Source organism: Poeciliopsis prolifica, unplaced genomic scaffold, assembly GCF_027474105.1.
Source record: "Poeciliopsis prolifica strain line A6 unplaced genomic scaffold, Auburn_PproV2 SCAFFOLD035, whole genome shotgun sequence".
In the NCBI taxonomy this organism is placed as follows: Eukaryota; Metazoa; Chordata; class Actinopteri; order Cyprinodontiformes; family Poeciliidae; genus Poeciliopsis; species Poeciliopsis prolifica.
Window position 1 is genome coordinate 368959 of NW_026562410.1, and position 15908 is coordinate 384866.

The window sequence follows — 15908 nt, forward strand, 5'->3', positions numbered from 1 at the left end:
GATAAATTGTTTGACTATAATTTCTCCTCATGTTTTTTTTTTTTTTTTTTCTAGCTTGGAGCAGCGCAACCTGGAACTGGAGACGGAGATGGTGGGCCTACACGAGGAGCTGGACCAAGAGAGGAAGAAGTACACCATGGTGGAAATCAAGCTGCGTAACGCTGAACGGGCCAAGGAGGACGCTGAGCGGCGAAACCAGATGCTGCAGAAAGAGATGGAGCAGTTTTTCTCCACGTTCAGCGACCTCACGGCGACTGGCAGCAACTCAGCCACAGAACCCCGTCGACCGGACCGAAATAACGCCATCTGGATACAGTGAATGGCAGACTCTGGTTCGTTTATTCATTTCATGGATTTGAATGCTGATGGGACTTGAGACAGGATGAGGATCCTGACTGAAGGAAATCTGGGCCTGTTTTATATAAAAAATATATATTAAATAAACATATACAGCTAAAAAAGGGATACCTGTGTAAATACAGACATCACCTGGAGTGATGTCAGGCTTACATTATATTTGTACATAGCGTTATTTAAACACCTCATGGACACTTTCTAACCTGCTGCGAAGTGGAATAAAGAAAAGCTTCATCAGTGTATCAGTAAACTGTACATTTTATGTGGGGAATGTAAAATGTGAAAAAAAAAACATGAAAAAAAACAATAATATTCTCAACCGTGGACCTAAAAATAATCAAGTGATACTTCTCACCAATTTTATTAATTTCCAATTAATAAAATTGTCATTCTGTGTGGGCTCATGTACATAGTGGGGAACGATGCAGACGACTGCAGGTAAATGTTTGAAACTGAATCAGTCACTAAAATGTTCATGATATTTGAGCAAAGTCATCATGGTGAAATGTTTTGTATCAGGATTGTTTTTGTCCTTGCACTTCTATGTTTGTCCAGTCTCCACCAGTTGGTACTGAATGTTCTGTGAGTCAATCTGCAAACCATGTTAAACTGGTGAGTATATTGCTTGTACTTCTGTGTAGTTAAATTTATTTACTCATGACCAAAAAGAAAAAAAAAGAACCTTTCTGTAAATATTGTTTAGATGTTGAAGACACTACTTGTTAGTCGGCACTGTGGTTTTGATCGTTGTTTAAATGGCATGGTAGCAGTTCAAATGGAGGTTTTGTAGCTTTAAAATTGCAATTTAAGCCTGGCACAATTGGTCAGTTGCATACAGTGCCAGTTAAAAGTTTACCTACACTCATCGTTGACCAAGCATGGCATATTCATTTTGGGCTTTTAATGATGGATTTGAATTAACGCATCACGGTGGAACGATTATCCAACAAACCTCAGTAAATTTTAAAGATGTTTAAATTTGTCTGTGGAAAACAAGCTTCTGTCCACGTCAATATTGTGCTGATGGACATAAAACGATGCTCCACCTTCAACTTGCTTACAGTGGACAGTATATTTCGAAGCTTTTATGTGTAATGTTGACATAATGTGAAGGAAATTCACAATAAATTAAAAGTTGTAATTTTGCTAGATAACCATTCCACCTTTGTGACAGAACACTGTAAAAATATCATTAGGGCCCACACTTAATATAAGATGTATGCCTGCAGAGAGTGTAAACATCTGACTGGCACTGTCAGAGATTTAGGCAACAAATATTTGTCCAGAATACAGAATTTGAGGAGAAAATATACATTTTCACTTCAAGAGATATGCAGCAAATTCTTGTGGAAAGTCTAATTTAAACTGATTGAATAAAATGCTGATTGTAAAAGATGATTGTATATAAACACCCATCTGATGACTTTTATTCTAACCTATAGCACAAGTGCAAAAGATGCATCTGGATAATTACCAACACAACTGTTTTTAACTGTGAGAAAAAACAAAAATCTTGACTAGCGCAAGAATTTTGTCAGCACCAATGACATTAGAAGCCCGTCTGTTAGATCTACTGGCAGAAGACGAACGCATGAAGGTGCATGAGGTTCACGAGGGTTTGTGTACAATAACTTGATATGCGTCAAGGGACTTTTCTATTCACCAAGTGTGTGTATGTAGCTCCAAACCAAACGTCTACACACGGTGTGGATTTGCTAATGGGTACAAGTCAGGTCGAATGAGTCGTGAACACGCTTAGTGCTTCTCCACCAGAGATTGTTCCCCATTTTAAACCTGCTGCTGGTCATTGCAGGACATGTGGGATGTGTGCACAGAGAAAGAAAGTGCCTGGACAACCAAGTAAAGAGAGATGGCTCTACAATTCTCTCTTCACCCTCTTCACCAGGAAATAATAGGCTTTAGGCCAGCTGACGGTGCCACCTCACTCTGAATTCCACATAAAGAGCAGATATGAGACTAAGGTGGTGGTGGATACTGAAACTCATGCAAGACGTGATACTTGATGTTCAAAAGAACCTTGAAAAGACATGACATTATAAATAAAAATGCATTTCCTGTGAGTCTTGTGTCACTTCTGAGCGTTTTTCATAGAATAAATGTGGACCTTTTGTGTAGCACATAACTAGAAGAGTCAGAGTTGGATGTTACTCAGCTATTATGTTGATTATTAAAAAGATTCACATGCTTTGCAGTATAGCCTATCTTAATGTTTAAAGTTGTCTCAGTCATAAAGACAGGAATAACATTTGAAAAGCGGGGCTGTGTTACAAGGGCAGAAGCTCTAAAATGTAAAAATTAATATCCTGGAAGGGAGGCAGTGCAAACATTATTGTTATTTTGATGTAACTTGGCCAATAAAACAAAAGCAGGACATTAGCTAATTACATAACTATTAATCAAACAACACAGAGAGAATATTTATTACATATAAACTTTATCATGATGGTTGATGACCACCAATACTAAAGAATTATTCTTACGTACTTTTTTAATGACTCAGCTGTCTCGCTGTGATTCTCTCCCAGATGACGTCAACAAAGGCGCCACTGCTGTCATTACCTCTTCATTTTTTAATACGGCATGTATACACAAATCCATAAAGCAGAGTTTTCTACATAAGTATACTGAATTTAATTCACTAAACACTAGTATTGAAAACTATTTAGCATTCTTATTCCAATAATTATGTCCCTGAAGAGTTGCCTGTGCTGAAAAACAGATATAAAACGTGTAATCCTGAAAATTAGGATTAGATTCTTAATGGATTTTTACTCGAGGGATTGAAGCAAATATTAATAAAAGTGTATCTAAAGATTTTACATAGTGAAAATAATATTTTCTCACCATAATCTATTTCCCACAAATCCACCATACCCTTAATATGAATAATTGTCTATTTTATTCCATGGTGATGTGCAAGCTTTTCTTCCCAAACCATATTAAAGTTATTGTCTTGGTGATTATATATACTAACTGAAAACTAATTTCCAATGTAAATATTGGTGCCCCATTATGTTTGCTAATCACTGTTGATGCTGAGGAAGTGAAAATGATTGTATGTCACACTTCTAATAATTCTACAGTATATTGTGGTTTCCAGGAATCCCAGATAGCATAAGAACTTGTCTGCTAACTTCCTAAGCCAACAGATGAAGAATAAGAAATAAAATCCCTTTCTTTTATGTATTTATTCTGCAATGACAGTTTAGGAGTCTTTACTCATTCTGCCAGACAACATGCATGATCCTTGTCTACTTTTCATATGAAAGACTTAAATTAAAGAAGAAGAAAAAAAATCAACAATAGTCCAAGATCAAAGGTTTTCTTTATTTTCAATCACATACATATACTATTTGTACATACACAGTTCCTTTAAAATGTTGTGTTTACAGTAACAGCTTTCAATTTTTTTATTTTTTTTTTTTGTTTTGTTCTGTTTTCATTTGCATTAATTTTGACTTTTACTCGAAACGCTATATTCTGAAGCTTTGAGATCAGCGTGAAACAGATACAGTTTCTTTTTGTCTTTAACCTGACAATGTCAAAAAGAATGACTTGTTTAAAACAGCACGGAGCAAAAGAATCAAGAGCGAAGGAGTCGGAAAAGAACTGAAGAACATCACCTGATTCAGATGAGCTATACAGGGTTTCATTGTTGGAGACACTTTGCCTGACCCTCACAGTAGCTTGCCTCCTTGTTTGAGTACAATAAAAGTGTTTATTGCATTTTTTTATTTTTTTGGAGTGTTATTATTTACAGTTGAGCTTGTGTGAAAGAAAATCAGTAGGTCGGGGATCACTACTACAAGACGTATCCTTACCTGTGACGTGTACTCTTCTTTTTTTCACTATTTGCAATGTTATGGCTAAATGACAGGTCAGTCAACCTCGGATTAAAAGTCTGAGAGACATAGATGTTGTTGGTTCTGAACACACGAGATCACTGAAATATTTCCGCAAAAATCTGGATTATGATTGACAGTAAAGTTTTTGAATCCGTTGGTTAATGTGACTGAACACCAAGAGTCACACAAACAGCTTCCAAAACACACGACCGAGTTCGTGTTTGACATTCTTGAAAGCAACTGCAGTAAAAACCCAGATCAGGTAACAACTTAAAATTATCTCTATTTTTTTTTTTTTTTTTTTTTTTTTTGCTGGTCAAATTTCAGGACAATGACATGCGCGCTTGTGAAACTCTGTTTCTACATCTGGTGTTAGGGGAAAAAAAAAAAAAAAAAGCAGTTTGTGCGGCAAAACCTTTTTCTTCTTCAGGCACATTAACCAGGATCAAAAGCACCTTTAATCACAAGAAAATTGTCCAGAGGGATGTTGAATAAAAAGATTAACAGCTCACATTCAGAAAAGAGGGGGTCAACAGTAAGACGTGTCAATATTTCTACTAAGTGACCAGGAACATGTCAAGATACGGAAACAAATAGAGTGTTTACATGGTTCAAAAATGCCTTGTAGAAAACCTGTAACACTACTGTGTGTATTTGTGGTATAAAGGAGCCAACTCAAGCTGTGGCCCTCCTTTAGGTGGAAAAGAATAATAATAAGAAAAATTATTTGAACATTTTAAAACACAAAACATTTCAAAGTCGCACCCTGTTTTTGAAAGATTGCCCTGACCCAGACCCTGAACAGAAAGCCAAGCAAGTCGTAGCTTATTCTGGAGACGCCAACCTCAGTCGCCCTCTTCTCTGTGGTACCTACTGGCTTCAGGAGTGTTAACAAAGTAGCTGTTCGAAGTCAGGATTTTTGTATGTGCACAGAGCGCAGGAAAACAATTATGTTGTGCTGCTGAGACTGAGGCTATATACAGGCAGACGCCACCTAATCAGCAATTCTCCACACCTTTCTACTGTTATAAGTATGATTTGTGACGATATGTATAGTGGAGACAGCCTGCTGCATTTTTATTTTGACAATTTATTTAACAAACAATGGCTTTAGCCAGGAGTTATCAGTCGCCTTAGTTCATGCTGTGCAGTCCACCCCATTTGCCATTGTTGTGACATTATTTAGTGCCCATTAAATTACTGAATTTAAATAATTTGCCATTTTGCCTCAATATCAAATAAACACAATTTCATCACTGTCACTTTGGATATTTATCATTATTCTTAATATCATAAAGAGCTAAATTTCTGTTCACCAATTTTGTTTGATTTCATAACAGTGCAGGGGCTGGTTGACCTTTGATGACCTCTGTATATCTTTAAAATCACAGCAGCACAAACAAAACATGTTGCTGCATAAACCAGCACAAACACAGCACAACGTTTGACAGCGATTTTTGTCCGATTTGAAGAAGGTGGAGGGGCCGACATCACTCAGGTGATGCAGTGTAATGTAGCAGAGTGAGGCTGAGCAGAGTGAGGCTGAGCAGCGCAGCGGCGCATGCCCTGGAGACGAAGCTGAAAAAAGAGCTAAAAGAGCTCACGATTTGAGAGGCTAAGTAACTAGAGCAATCCTGGGGGGAAAAATGGAGGCTGAACGAGGGCTTCCCACATCCTTTCACCAAACTGTGGTTTAGGGACTTTTTTTTCTTCTTTTTTTTTGGTGCAGCTGGAGTCCTTTAGCCTACTCCAAATTAAACTAGCCATATTCAGATTCCTCCCACTGGTGTAAATAAATAGATGAGCCATCCAGCCAGGAGTTATGGCAGTTGAATCCTATCCTGCTGCCTCTTTAAAGTATTATTGTGTGCGGTAACAATAAGAGCGTGTTTATTTGTCAGGTGAAGTCGCAGCTTCAAAGTTAACACTCCTTGTTTGCCCATAAACCTCTGCACTGTTTCACCAGCGTCTCATTGAATGGTTTTTAAGGAGTCAAATAATTGGAAGAAGCCGCTTTTGTGGTGGAACCACAGTGAAATATTTCCACTTCCTTCAACCGCGACGGTTTATACAGTGACGTGCAACGTCGTGGGTCAGCACATGGGATGATGGCGGCGGTGGGGCCGCTTATACGCCACCAGGGGAAACGGCATGGAGATTATTCACCACTGCAAATTATTTCTGAAAACATCGACCGTTTCGATCCTGATTTTTCCATCTTTTCAGCTCGCCCGTGTTTCACAGACACACCCCCTGTCCTACTGAGACCAGACCCCGCCTTCTAATGTCCGTGATGAAGTTAGTTTACATAGCACATAAATATAAGACTCTGTACAGACTGTTTATGTTCTCTCTCCAGCATACAGTGTGATTTGCGCAGTTTTAGTCTAATCATGCACAACTACGGCAATAAGAAGAGGGGCAACCGAGGTGGAGAGAAGTAATGTGGCAAGGTGAGCGCTAGTCAGACAAAACAATAAAAACAAACAAACAAAACCTTCCAGTGTACTGGCCTTCAGTCCCATGTCTGTCTGCCCTTCAGCTGTACAGAATTACAATATTTACAAGTAGCTGCGGGGTGAGAGCGACTGCACATTCCCTGAAGATATACAAGACCCAGTGAACAGTACAGGCAAAGTTACATTTCAAAGTTCATGTTGGGTGGGAGTGACTCAGGAAATGAGCTGAGGTTCAGAGTTGAATGCAGAAAAAAGGGAAATTTCTTTTGTAATCAAAAGACATTGGCAGCCCACCTTGCCACAACGATTAGCCACAGATGCTTGCGGAAGTAATTTGGGGGAACCAGCAGCCGGCCAAAATGCATTTTACAGGAGGCGCGGGTTGTTTTTTTTTTTGTTTGGATGCCATATACAAGACGTGTGCATGTCTGCATGTGTGTGTATGTGTGTGTGTATGAGTTTCGGGGGTGAGGGGTCATAAGCAAAGCAACTAGAGGATCAGTAGCATATATCTCAGCTCATTATCTTCAGTCTAATGCCACTGCTGCTTTTTGAATGATAATGCACAAGCTTTGGGTTTCATCATGTCAGACTGTGTTTCAGTAGCTTATGTTTTTGTTCAGAATATATTCCTTTTGATCTTTTTTTTTTGTTGCTTTTTTTTCCTTTATTTTTTTAAACATCGTTTCAATTTTGTCGCTCAAATCTCTTGGGTTCTTCACCTTCGGAAGAACATGGGGTTGCGCAGGCAGGCGGATAGTCACCTGCAGCACCCCAGGGGTCCCGCGGAGGTCTCCAGGCTGCTGTCAGTGTCTGAAGCCAGGGTCTGGTCGGTGGACATGGAGGAGATGTCGTTGATAGAGGAGGAGGGAGGGAGGCTCTCGCTGCTGTTCACGGCTGCACCTGTGCTACGGGAATCAACAGCAGCAGGAGGGTTAAAACGTAAAAAAGTTCTGATGGGAGCAGATTAATAAAAAATGTATATATATATCGCAAGCACGGACAGCACAAGGGGGGATGGATGCTGAGTAAAGTTGAGTTGCATTGCTGGGACAGAGATAAGGACATTTCCAACATCCGCTAAGAGTCACAACTGCAGCTCTGATCAGATGTTCCCAAGCAGCCTTTGGAGGCATGAATGTCAAGTTTGTTTACTGATGCATTTGAACTGTTTTTATGCCAGAATAAACAGCTAATACAGAAAAACAGCAAGAGTGATTTTTAACAACAAGAATGAGGTTTAAATTTATTGTGGCGCAAAGTCAAAGTTCCACATTTAAGTTCAAATATGAACTATAAACAGACACGCCATTAATATTTCATTAGCTCTACCTTAGCATGTTTTTCATCAAACTAAAAAAATGTTTTGTGTTTCGTTTCGGGTTTAGCCCAGGCTTTGCCAAAGCTTATTGTAGCCTGGTTCATCCGTTCTGAACAATGCTTTGATATGCTTCTATGCTCACTGCATAAAATAACCAAAGATTTGTTTCATAATCTTTAGTTATTCTGATATCTCAGCAGACTGATGACTGCTGATCAAAATAGGTTCTGAAATGTTCAAAACCGAGATATCTACAATGGCCACAGGCTAGCCCTACAAAATGCTACATATATGTAAGTATATACTACTCTTAACACTCGACAATGGCAAATTGTCTGATGAGAGTGCAGGTAAAATAATCAACCGGCACAAAGCAAAAAGGTTATTCGTTACTCCCAGAGTGTGTGGGTTCTCTGCAACTCTTGAAGAGGCTTCTCATCCTCCATGGATTTTGAGAAAATCCACATTATATTAAAAATGCTTCACCCAATTCTTGTTTTTAAGGCTTACTGGAGATGTATGCTTTAGCATTATTGCAGCCTGATAAAAACAGAATAGTTCAAACCCCCGAGTTATTCTGACATTCATGTCTATAAAGATTGTGTCCAAGCATCTGACCAGAAGTGTACAGTGAGTGTGATGAGACGAGAGTGATTAAGATTTGGGTTGTGTGGGTTCTAAATGAAAGACCATTAAAGGCTCCCCGCATTATTTAGGTGGCAGCTGTTGTAATCATTCACATGATATCAATAAGCTCTTTGATAGTTCTCCCTACAATCCTTGATTTATGTCATCATTAAACACGCTGCTGCGCTGGCACTATTTATGTCAGTTCATTTGGAAGTCATTAAAACAGTTTTGCAATTTTCTTTTATTGATCATTGCTTGACGTTAGAATTCATCCGCAGCAAACTTTCGGAGACATCATCAGAGGACTCTCACTCTTACCTGCTATTCCGTCGTTTCATCATTACCACAGATTAAGTGATACAATTAAGGCGATCACAGAGTGCTCCATTTTCAGTTCATGTCACAGCACTTGCAGTTCTGATGGTAATGACGCGATGGGTGAGACAAATCGATTTATTTATCTGATAATATGGAACCGGTGAACTTTTCTTTCAGACACAACACCAAACTGTGAGCTTTAGGAGGCTGTTTTCCACATATATATAACATGTTTTACAACATGCTGAATGCAGCATTTCAGGGACACAGTTTGAACTATTTCTTTATAGTGTTTCTTTCTATGCCACTGATGGAACAACATTTTCTCATCTGTTTGCTGTAGTTGACAATTAATACATATATATAGTAGATTTAAAACATACAAGTGGAAAGTGATCTGAGTGTAATTCTGATTTGTGTCATGTTAGCAAATAAAAAATAATAATTACATAAATTTAAAACGGTATTAAGGATATTGTGTTTTCAACTTCTGACTGGGGCATCATGTGCTCTCTGCTCCTCCACCTCCCTGCTGCAGTGAAATAGTGCTGTCTGCAGCTCCTGCACTGCGTCTGATACGCTCAGCATCAGACACTACAGAGCGGCCGATCTGCTTAATTGCAACAAGCTGCAAACACAGAAAAGGGTGGATATCGTGTGCGAGTTGGGAATAAAGAAAGTAAGATACATAGAGCAAAAAGAATTGCAAAATGCTATCTCTCTTCTTGCAACGAAAGAATTAAAGATAATAAAGTTTAGGTGCTGTTTAAATGACTAAATGCAAATGATGGACAAACTTTACACATTTTTATAGCCTGAGGAAATGTATTGTACTTTAAATGCACCTTTTTTTTAGTTAGTCTATCTTATCAGCATGCTACTGTTACCATGATAAAGCTGTTTCTTTGACTGAATTTCCATAGGAGTGTGACTGGATTATTAGTGCATAAACACGACTCTTTACTGCCACTCTGTGGTAGAAAATGCAGCCAGCACTTGCTCTCATTTCATGAACAACTCGAGAGGCTTAAAATGTCAGCTGAAAACTGACATTTGCAAAGAAAACCACACAGCCCAAACCTTAAATCGTGAAACATTTATATGCACAAATACAAACATTCACACATTTTTTAATGAGATATTCTCTGCACTACAAGGTACATTTAACACTAGCAGATTTTGTTCTCAAAGTCTGTTAATCAAATAAAAAAAAGTAAAAAAAAAAACACCCACTATAATTAAACAACACTTAATTCGAGATGCAAGAGACATAGACACATGGTCAACAGCACAATGGGAATCTCAATTTACAAGGGAAAACTCCATTAAGGTTATAGTAAATTCACTTACAGAGCGATTAGGCTTATGCACTGAGAGTACCTGAAGGTGAAGGCTGTCCCTTCACAACGCCATTCTTCGTTCTTTCCTCAAAGTTCATCACCTCTTTGTAGATTAATTCTGGCAAAAAGAGAAGAGTCAGTAACATGCAAACAGTGGCGAAACTTCACTTTTCATCATCCGACAGAGACATCATCAGGTGATGTCTCTGTCTCAACGGCAGAGACATCATCTGTCTCTGCCGTTGTCTCTGACGCGGCAGAGACAACGGTGGTTTGTGTACTTTGAAGCTGCAAAAACAACATTTCCCGATGCAATGTCAAACCCTACATTTCATAATTAATACATAAATTAACTAGACTCATGCATTGTTGACATTTAGCTTGAAGTGTTGGTTAAAACAGGCTCTTCTTACCTTTCCACTCATCTATGGAGTGTTCTCGTTCATCCAGCTGCTTGTCATAAATCTGAGGTGGAGGCTAAAGTGAAAAGCAGGGAGCACAGGAAGATCTTTAGATGAACACATATGTGTCACATATTAAAAGCAAAACTGGGTAGAGCTTGATCAAACACAAATGGATTGGACAGAGTTTCAACTGCACGCACACGCACACACGCCGCCTACTCACCGCCTCCACCTCAGCTGGATCGTACCACACGTTGATGTAGGGGTGCTGTAAGGCCTCGTCCACTGATATCCGCTTAGCAGGGTCGATGATGAGCATCTTAGACAGCAGGTCTCTGGCCTGGCTTGCTGAAGTCGAAAGAGAAAACACAAAAGCACCCAGCTGATTTCACACAGACAAGAAAGTATCGCTCTGCATCACATATGTGAAAGCAAAGATTGAGATAAAACAAATCCAGAGGGGGAAAAAAAGAGCTATAATTAAAAACAGAAGGTTATTAGATGTCATTTTCATCTTCCAGAAACCCATCATGGCTGGATGGTAATGATAAACTCTCAGTCTTCAGACAAATTACTTTAAATTAAGATTAAAATTAGACATGAAACAGTTATCCAAACACTGCGCGCACCAACAAATTTAATACAATGAAGAGGAAAGAAAAATGAACATGACATTTAAAGAACTGGACAGTAATGCAAGCCTAAGATTATAGTGAATTATAGTTCTTAATTATGTGCAATGTTAAATATCAGTATGCAACAGCTAAACATAGATTAGTGTAATTTGTTCATTTTAGATCTGTCCTCAGATATTTGTCATTTAGATTATTCACTCTTCTTTTTATAATTTAAGGTGGTCCCAGTGCTTCTACGGTGATAATTCTCAGGAAATACTTATGAAACTGAAATCAGGCAAGTAAAAGGAGGTTGAAGTAGAGCAAATGTAAAAGCTACCTTCCATCATAAATGTATTAAGATCCATAAATATAGAGAATTTCTCAGTTCCTTTTTGATAAAATCACTTCCTTTTAAATGTACTAAATGTGCAAAAGCATTTCGCAGACATTTGTCCTAAAAGCTCGCAGGATGGAATATTTTTTAGGCTTTCAGCTAAAACGCTGAAGAAATAAGCTGCAAAATAAATAAGGACATATCCATGTTACTCCTCCTGTTCCTCTGATTTGTTCTCTTTTTACTGCACAAATAAATTTATTCTTTCCAGTATGGATATATTCTTTCAACGCACTCGAGGGGGAAATTTTCCTCCTCTTGAGAAAGTCACTTTTAACAGCTCCACAGCAGCTATGGAGAAAAAAGAGACTGCAGTTTGAAAACAGAAACGGAAAAATGGAGAATGGATTCTTCTGTTATCAGTAACAAAAACAGAGCAAATCTATGGAGCAACTCCTATATGGATTCCTTTTATACATCATCCTCTCACACGTTGCTGTCTGTCAGTCTGAAACAAATCCGAGAGCCAAAGCACAGCGAGTGTTTCCCTCCTTTCTTCAACCTGCTTTCACACATTCCCACTGTGCCTCTCTGGGTGATTTCCCTTTAACTTCCTCACCTCAGCAGCCCACAACCCGCATACAAAACTGGTTCATGACAATTTAACAACTCTGGAGCTTTGATCTGGGACCACACAAACAGAAAAGTGTGTCGTCTCTTGTAAAATGGATGTTCTGTTTCCTGCTTTCTCAGCTGGGAGAGCAAAAGAAGATGCACAGGGTTGATCATATCCAGAAGCAGAGTCAAGTGGGAGCCCTGATTGGGATTTCAGTACTCAGCTCTGAATTTTAACAAGGAAGCTAAAAGGCAGAAACTGACGAGCAGGGTTGGAAAATTCGGGGGTTGCTTTTGATTTTCATGGGGAATTGGGACTTTTTTTGGTTAATAGGATTTTGCATAAGGCTGACATTACATAGTCATAAACATGACATAGCAACATGAAGAAGTCTTCATGAATGTTTATGACTGTTGTCATGAAGTGTCTTTTGGTAAATAATCAAAATAAGCATTACAAGTTGCATTAAAAGTGCATTAAAAGTGTCAACTTAGCAATATTTGGCAAATAATTGCATTTTTATGCAAAGTTGCATTGAAACTAACATTGAAAGTCAATTAAAAGAGTCATCTTTGCATTAAAAGTGTCATTATTTACCGAATGACACTTTATGAAAACAGTTGTAAACATTCATAAAGATTCACTCATGTTTATGATAGTGCTATGTCAGTCTTATGCACACCCCTTCAAATAAAGTGTCACCAGCTTTTTTAATTTGAACTATTTACAAAGTTCACAAAAGTGTATTTGGAGATTTAAAGGCTTCTCTGTAATTCATTTATTTCTCATACAAAAAGTTTGGATGTTGTGTGGAAGCATTCTGAAATACTTTAAACATATTTAAAGTCCAGAGAACAGACTTTAAATACTTTTATTAGTTTATGAATCACTGAACAGCATAGTACCAAAATGAAAGATCGGTTGTTGGAGAATGAAGAATCATCATTCAGTTTTTATGCTCCACTAATCTGGGACAAACTTATAGAAAACTGAAAAACAGGCAAAACCCAGAGTTTCTTCAAAAACAAAGCTAAAAAACCCACAACTGTGTCGAAGTGCCTTTGATGAATAAGAACTGGAACGTGAATCAATATATTTAATGAATATTTGCTTTATAGTCTTGATGATAGCATGTTTACTGCTTGCTTCATAGTTGGCTGCTGTGTTATGTTTTTATGGTGTAACACTGTGAACTGCCTTGTTGCTGAAATGTGAAATACAAATAAGCTTGACTACAAAAATATTTATGGTAAAATCTGCATTTTTTTTAAATTATTATTACTCAGGTGCTTTACTGCTCCAGTTAACCATAATGGCAGGAATAAATAAAGAGCTGACAAAAATATATTGTCTGAGTTAATTATATTCTTTGACCCCACATAATAATTCATCCAAATGGTCAAGTCATAATAAAAGCATTTCGCTAACAGGCACCTTTGGAGCATCCCGCCAATATAAAACCTTGGCTCTCACCTTTGAGTTTGTTGTGCTCAGAGTCAGCAGGGAAAAGGCAGTCGGGGAAGAGCTTGGGGAAGGTGAGGCCCGCGTACTTTGGCCGGTTCTCCACGTAGTTCCTCACCGTGGGCTGCAGCTTCTTCATGAACTCTGGAGAGGGCGTGCCCAGCTGCTCTATCACCTTGTTCCACTGGTCAATGTCTGGCGTGGCAGGTCAAGGTTAAAGGAAACATACCTGGAATATGTAGCATCGTATCATCTCATCTGTGAGAATGTTTGGGTGATATTTTGTTATGATATTCCTGAAAAGGCAGTTTAAAGAAAAAAAAAAAAGGAAATTCAGTTGCTTATTGTTTTCTAAAGACACAAATCTAGTGAAGATTATGATGAGATCATAAGTTGTGGATCATAAGCGGTATCCTTACTGTTTCTTTTTTCCCAACAAATATGCTGAGTCATTCTGCCAGCCACTGCTTTATTTAGCTGGGAGTCCTCATAGTAATACCTCTTCACTGTCACCATTACACGTTGAGCCAGTAAAGTCCCATTTTCCATCTCTCACAGCTTTAGTCCATATTCCTCCTCGCTACAGTTTCAGATTTAGCCAAACAGACTGAGGTGGGTTTTTTTTTTCCTCAAATTGTCAAAAATCCTTCCAGGCTTCCATATGAATCAGAGAGAGGAGGTATGCAGAAGGTGGAAGGATACGGTCAGACCCAGGGAACAGAACTGTCCCTCTTATCACCTCTCCAAAGATGCAGCCCACTGACCACATGTCCACTGGTGTCACACACACACAAAATCATGTAAGCTGTTATGTTCCAAGATATTTTTGCTGCTTCCAGTAACTACGAAATTTCTCTTGGATTTTGATCATCTTTATACTTTTAGAGAGAAAAAAAAGATAATATCAGCAGCAATGTGAGCGATTATTGGTGGGATCGGTCCGATGAGGGTGCTTGTACATGTTCATTGACCTTTTCGGGCATCTTTAAACTCAGCCTACTCCCCCTTAGAGAAATACATTTTAAAAAATCTAAACAGAGAGCAGAGAACAACACAATCAAAAAATTTAATTAATGATTATCTGATGTCTGTTTATTAACACAAGTGCATCAAACTTGATATACTTCTGCAATTAAACTGTCTACCTTAAATAATAACCTTCCGATTCTCTTTGACATTGCTGCTACAATCGTCTATCATTAAACAACCACTAACCTTGTGGCCTTGTGTCAGTGGACAGAGTGCTGCACTCCATCATCATTTGTTGGACAAAGCACAGGGTTGACTCAGACCTCATTAAGGTCAGTATGCTTACGGCCAATAGCATTAAATATGAGGTACCAATCCACCACTGCCAAACGAGCTGAAAATTAACCAAATTTTATCTGAGAGCACATCGATTTGCAGTGAAAAGAAAACTGATGATGGGGGCAGATACAAATGACAACAGTCTCAGCAACAGCCGAGACAGAAGGGATGAGAAGTTGCTGAGCTCATTGCAGGGTTTTCTCACTGTTCAGCTCATTAATCTTCCAGGAGCTGCATATACAAGGCTGCAGAGTGAGGAATCCCCCCAACACCTGGTCTCTGATCACTCCCTATGGCCATTTAGCTACATTAAGTCACCATCTTAAATAGTAAATGTGGTCATTTTTTTCATGTTGTCAAAATGTGGCACAAAGATGCAAAATAACAACTATTCCTGAAGCATTTCGACATGCTTAATGTTTCCACTCACATGTGAAGTCCTGTGGAGGCGTCTGGGTTGATTTGTTTTACAAACAATCATAATGCTGCAAACACTGCAGCACAACCAGTCACAATGGTTACTCAAAAACATCCTAACATTGTGTATGCTGCAACTGTATATGGCACATATTGTTAATGATTTTCTTCTTTAAGCCATAATAAATCTAAAAGTTGTCTAACTTATTAGGAGCAAATGTTTTGAGTGAAGGCAAAGAAAAAATTATTTGTCCAGGGCTTCAACAACCTCATGAGCCATTTGTCACAAATGATATTTGAAGCACAAAGATATTTAAATGCCATCTGCAGATGTCAAACTCTTGTTCTGACAGCATGCTACATGTGGAAATAACCCAACTTCAGAGCAGTTGTTTTGTCACATTGAGTAGCCATTATAAAATGTAGGGTTGTCTTTTTTGCTGTAGATACTTTTGAACTT

At 38.5% G+C, this 15908-nt stretch overlaps 2 protein-coding genes across 16 annotated transcripts in view; one reads left to right on the plus strand and one right to left on the minus strand.

The window, feature by feature from the left end:
• arhgap24 (Rho GTPase activating protein 24) overlaps window positions 1-2438 on the plus strand; it is a 59334-nt gene extending 56896 nt beyond the window's left edge. For all 8 annotated transcript variants that reach the window (XM_055052272.1, XM_055052271.1, XM_055052279.1 and 5 more), the window contains one exon: window positions 55-2438. In XM_055052272.1, the coding sequence (XP_054908247.1) occupies window positions 55-319 (265 nt within the window). In that variant the 3' untranslated portion in view covers window positions 320-2438. The remainder of the gene's footprint in view (window positions 1-54) is intronic.
• A 1246-nt stretch (window positions 2439-3684) lies between these two features.
• mapk10 (mitogen-activated protein kinase 10) overlaps window positions 3685-15908 on the minus strand; it is a 35688-nt gene continuing 23464 nt past the window's right edge. For 4 of the 8 annotated variants that reach the window (XM_055052280.1, XM_055052282.1, XM_055052281.1 and 1 more), the window contains exons 9-13: window positions 13736-13918; window positions 10919-11043; window positions 10705-10768; window positions 10332-10409; window positions 3685-7585 (exon numbers count right to left, since the gene is read on the minus strand). In XM_055052280.1, the coding sequence (XP_054908255.1) occupies window positions 7443-7585; window positions 10332-10409; window positions 10705-10768; window positions 10919-11043; window positions 13736-13918 (593 nt within the window). In that variant the 3' untranslated portion in view covers window positions 3685-7442. Of the gene's footprint in view, window positions 7591-10301; window positions 10410-10704; window positions 10769-10918; window positions 11044-13735; window positions 13953-15908 lie in introns of those variants that run through there. The other 4 variants (XM_055052284.1, XM_055052285.1, XM_055052286.1 and 1 more) reach the window with 4 other exon arrangements.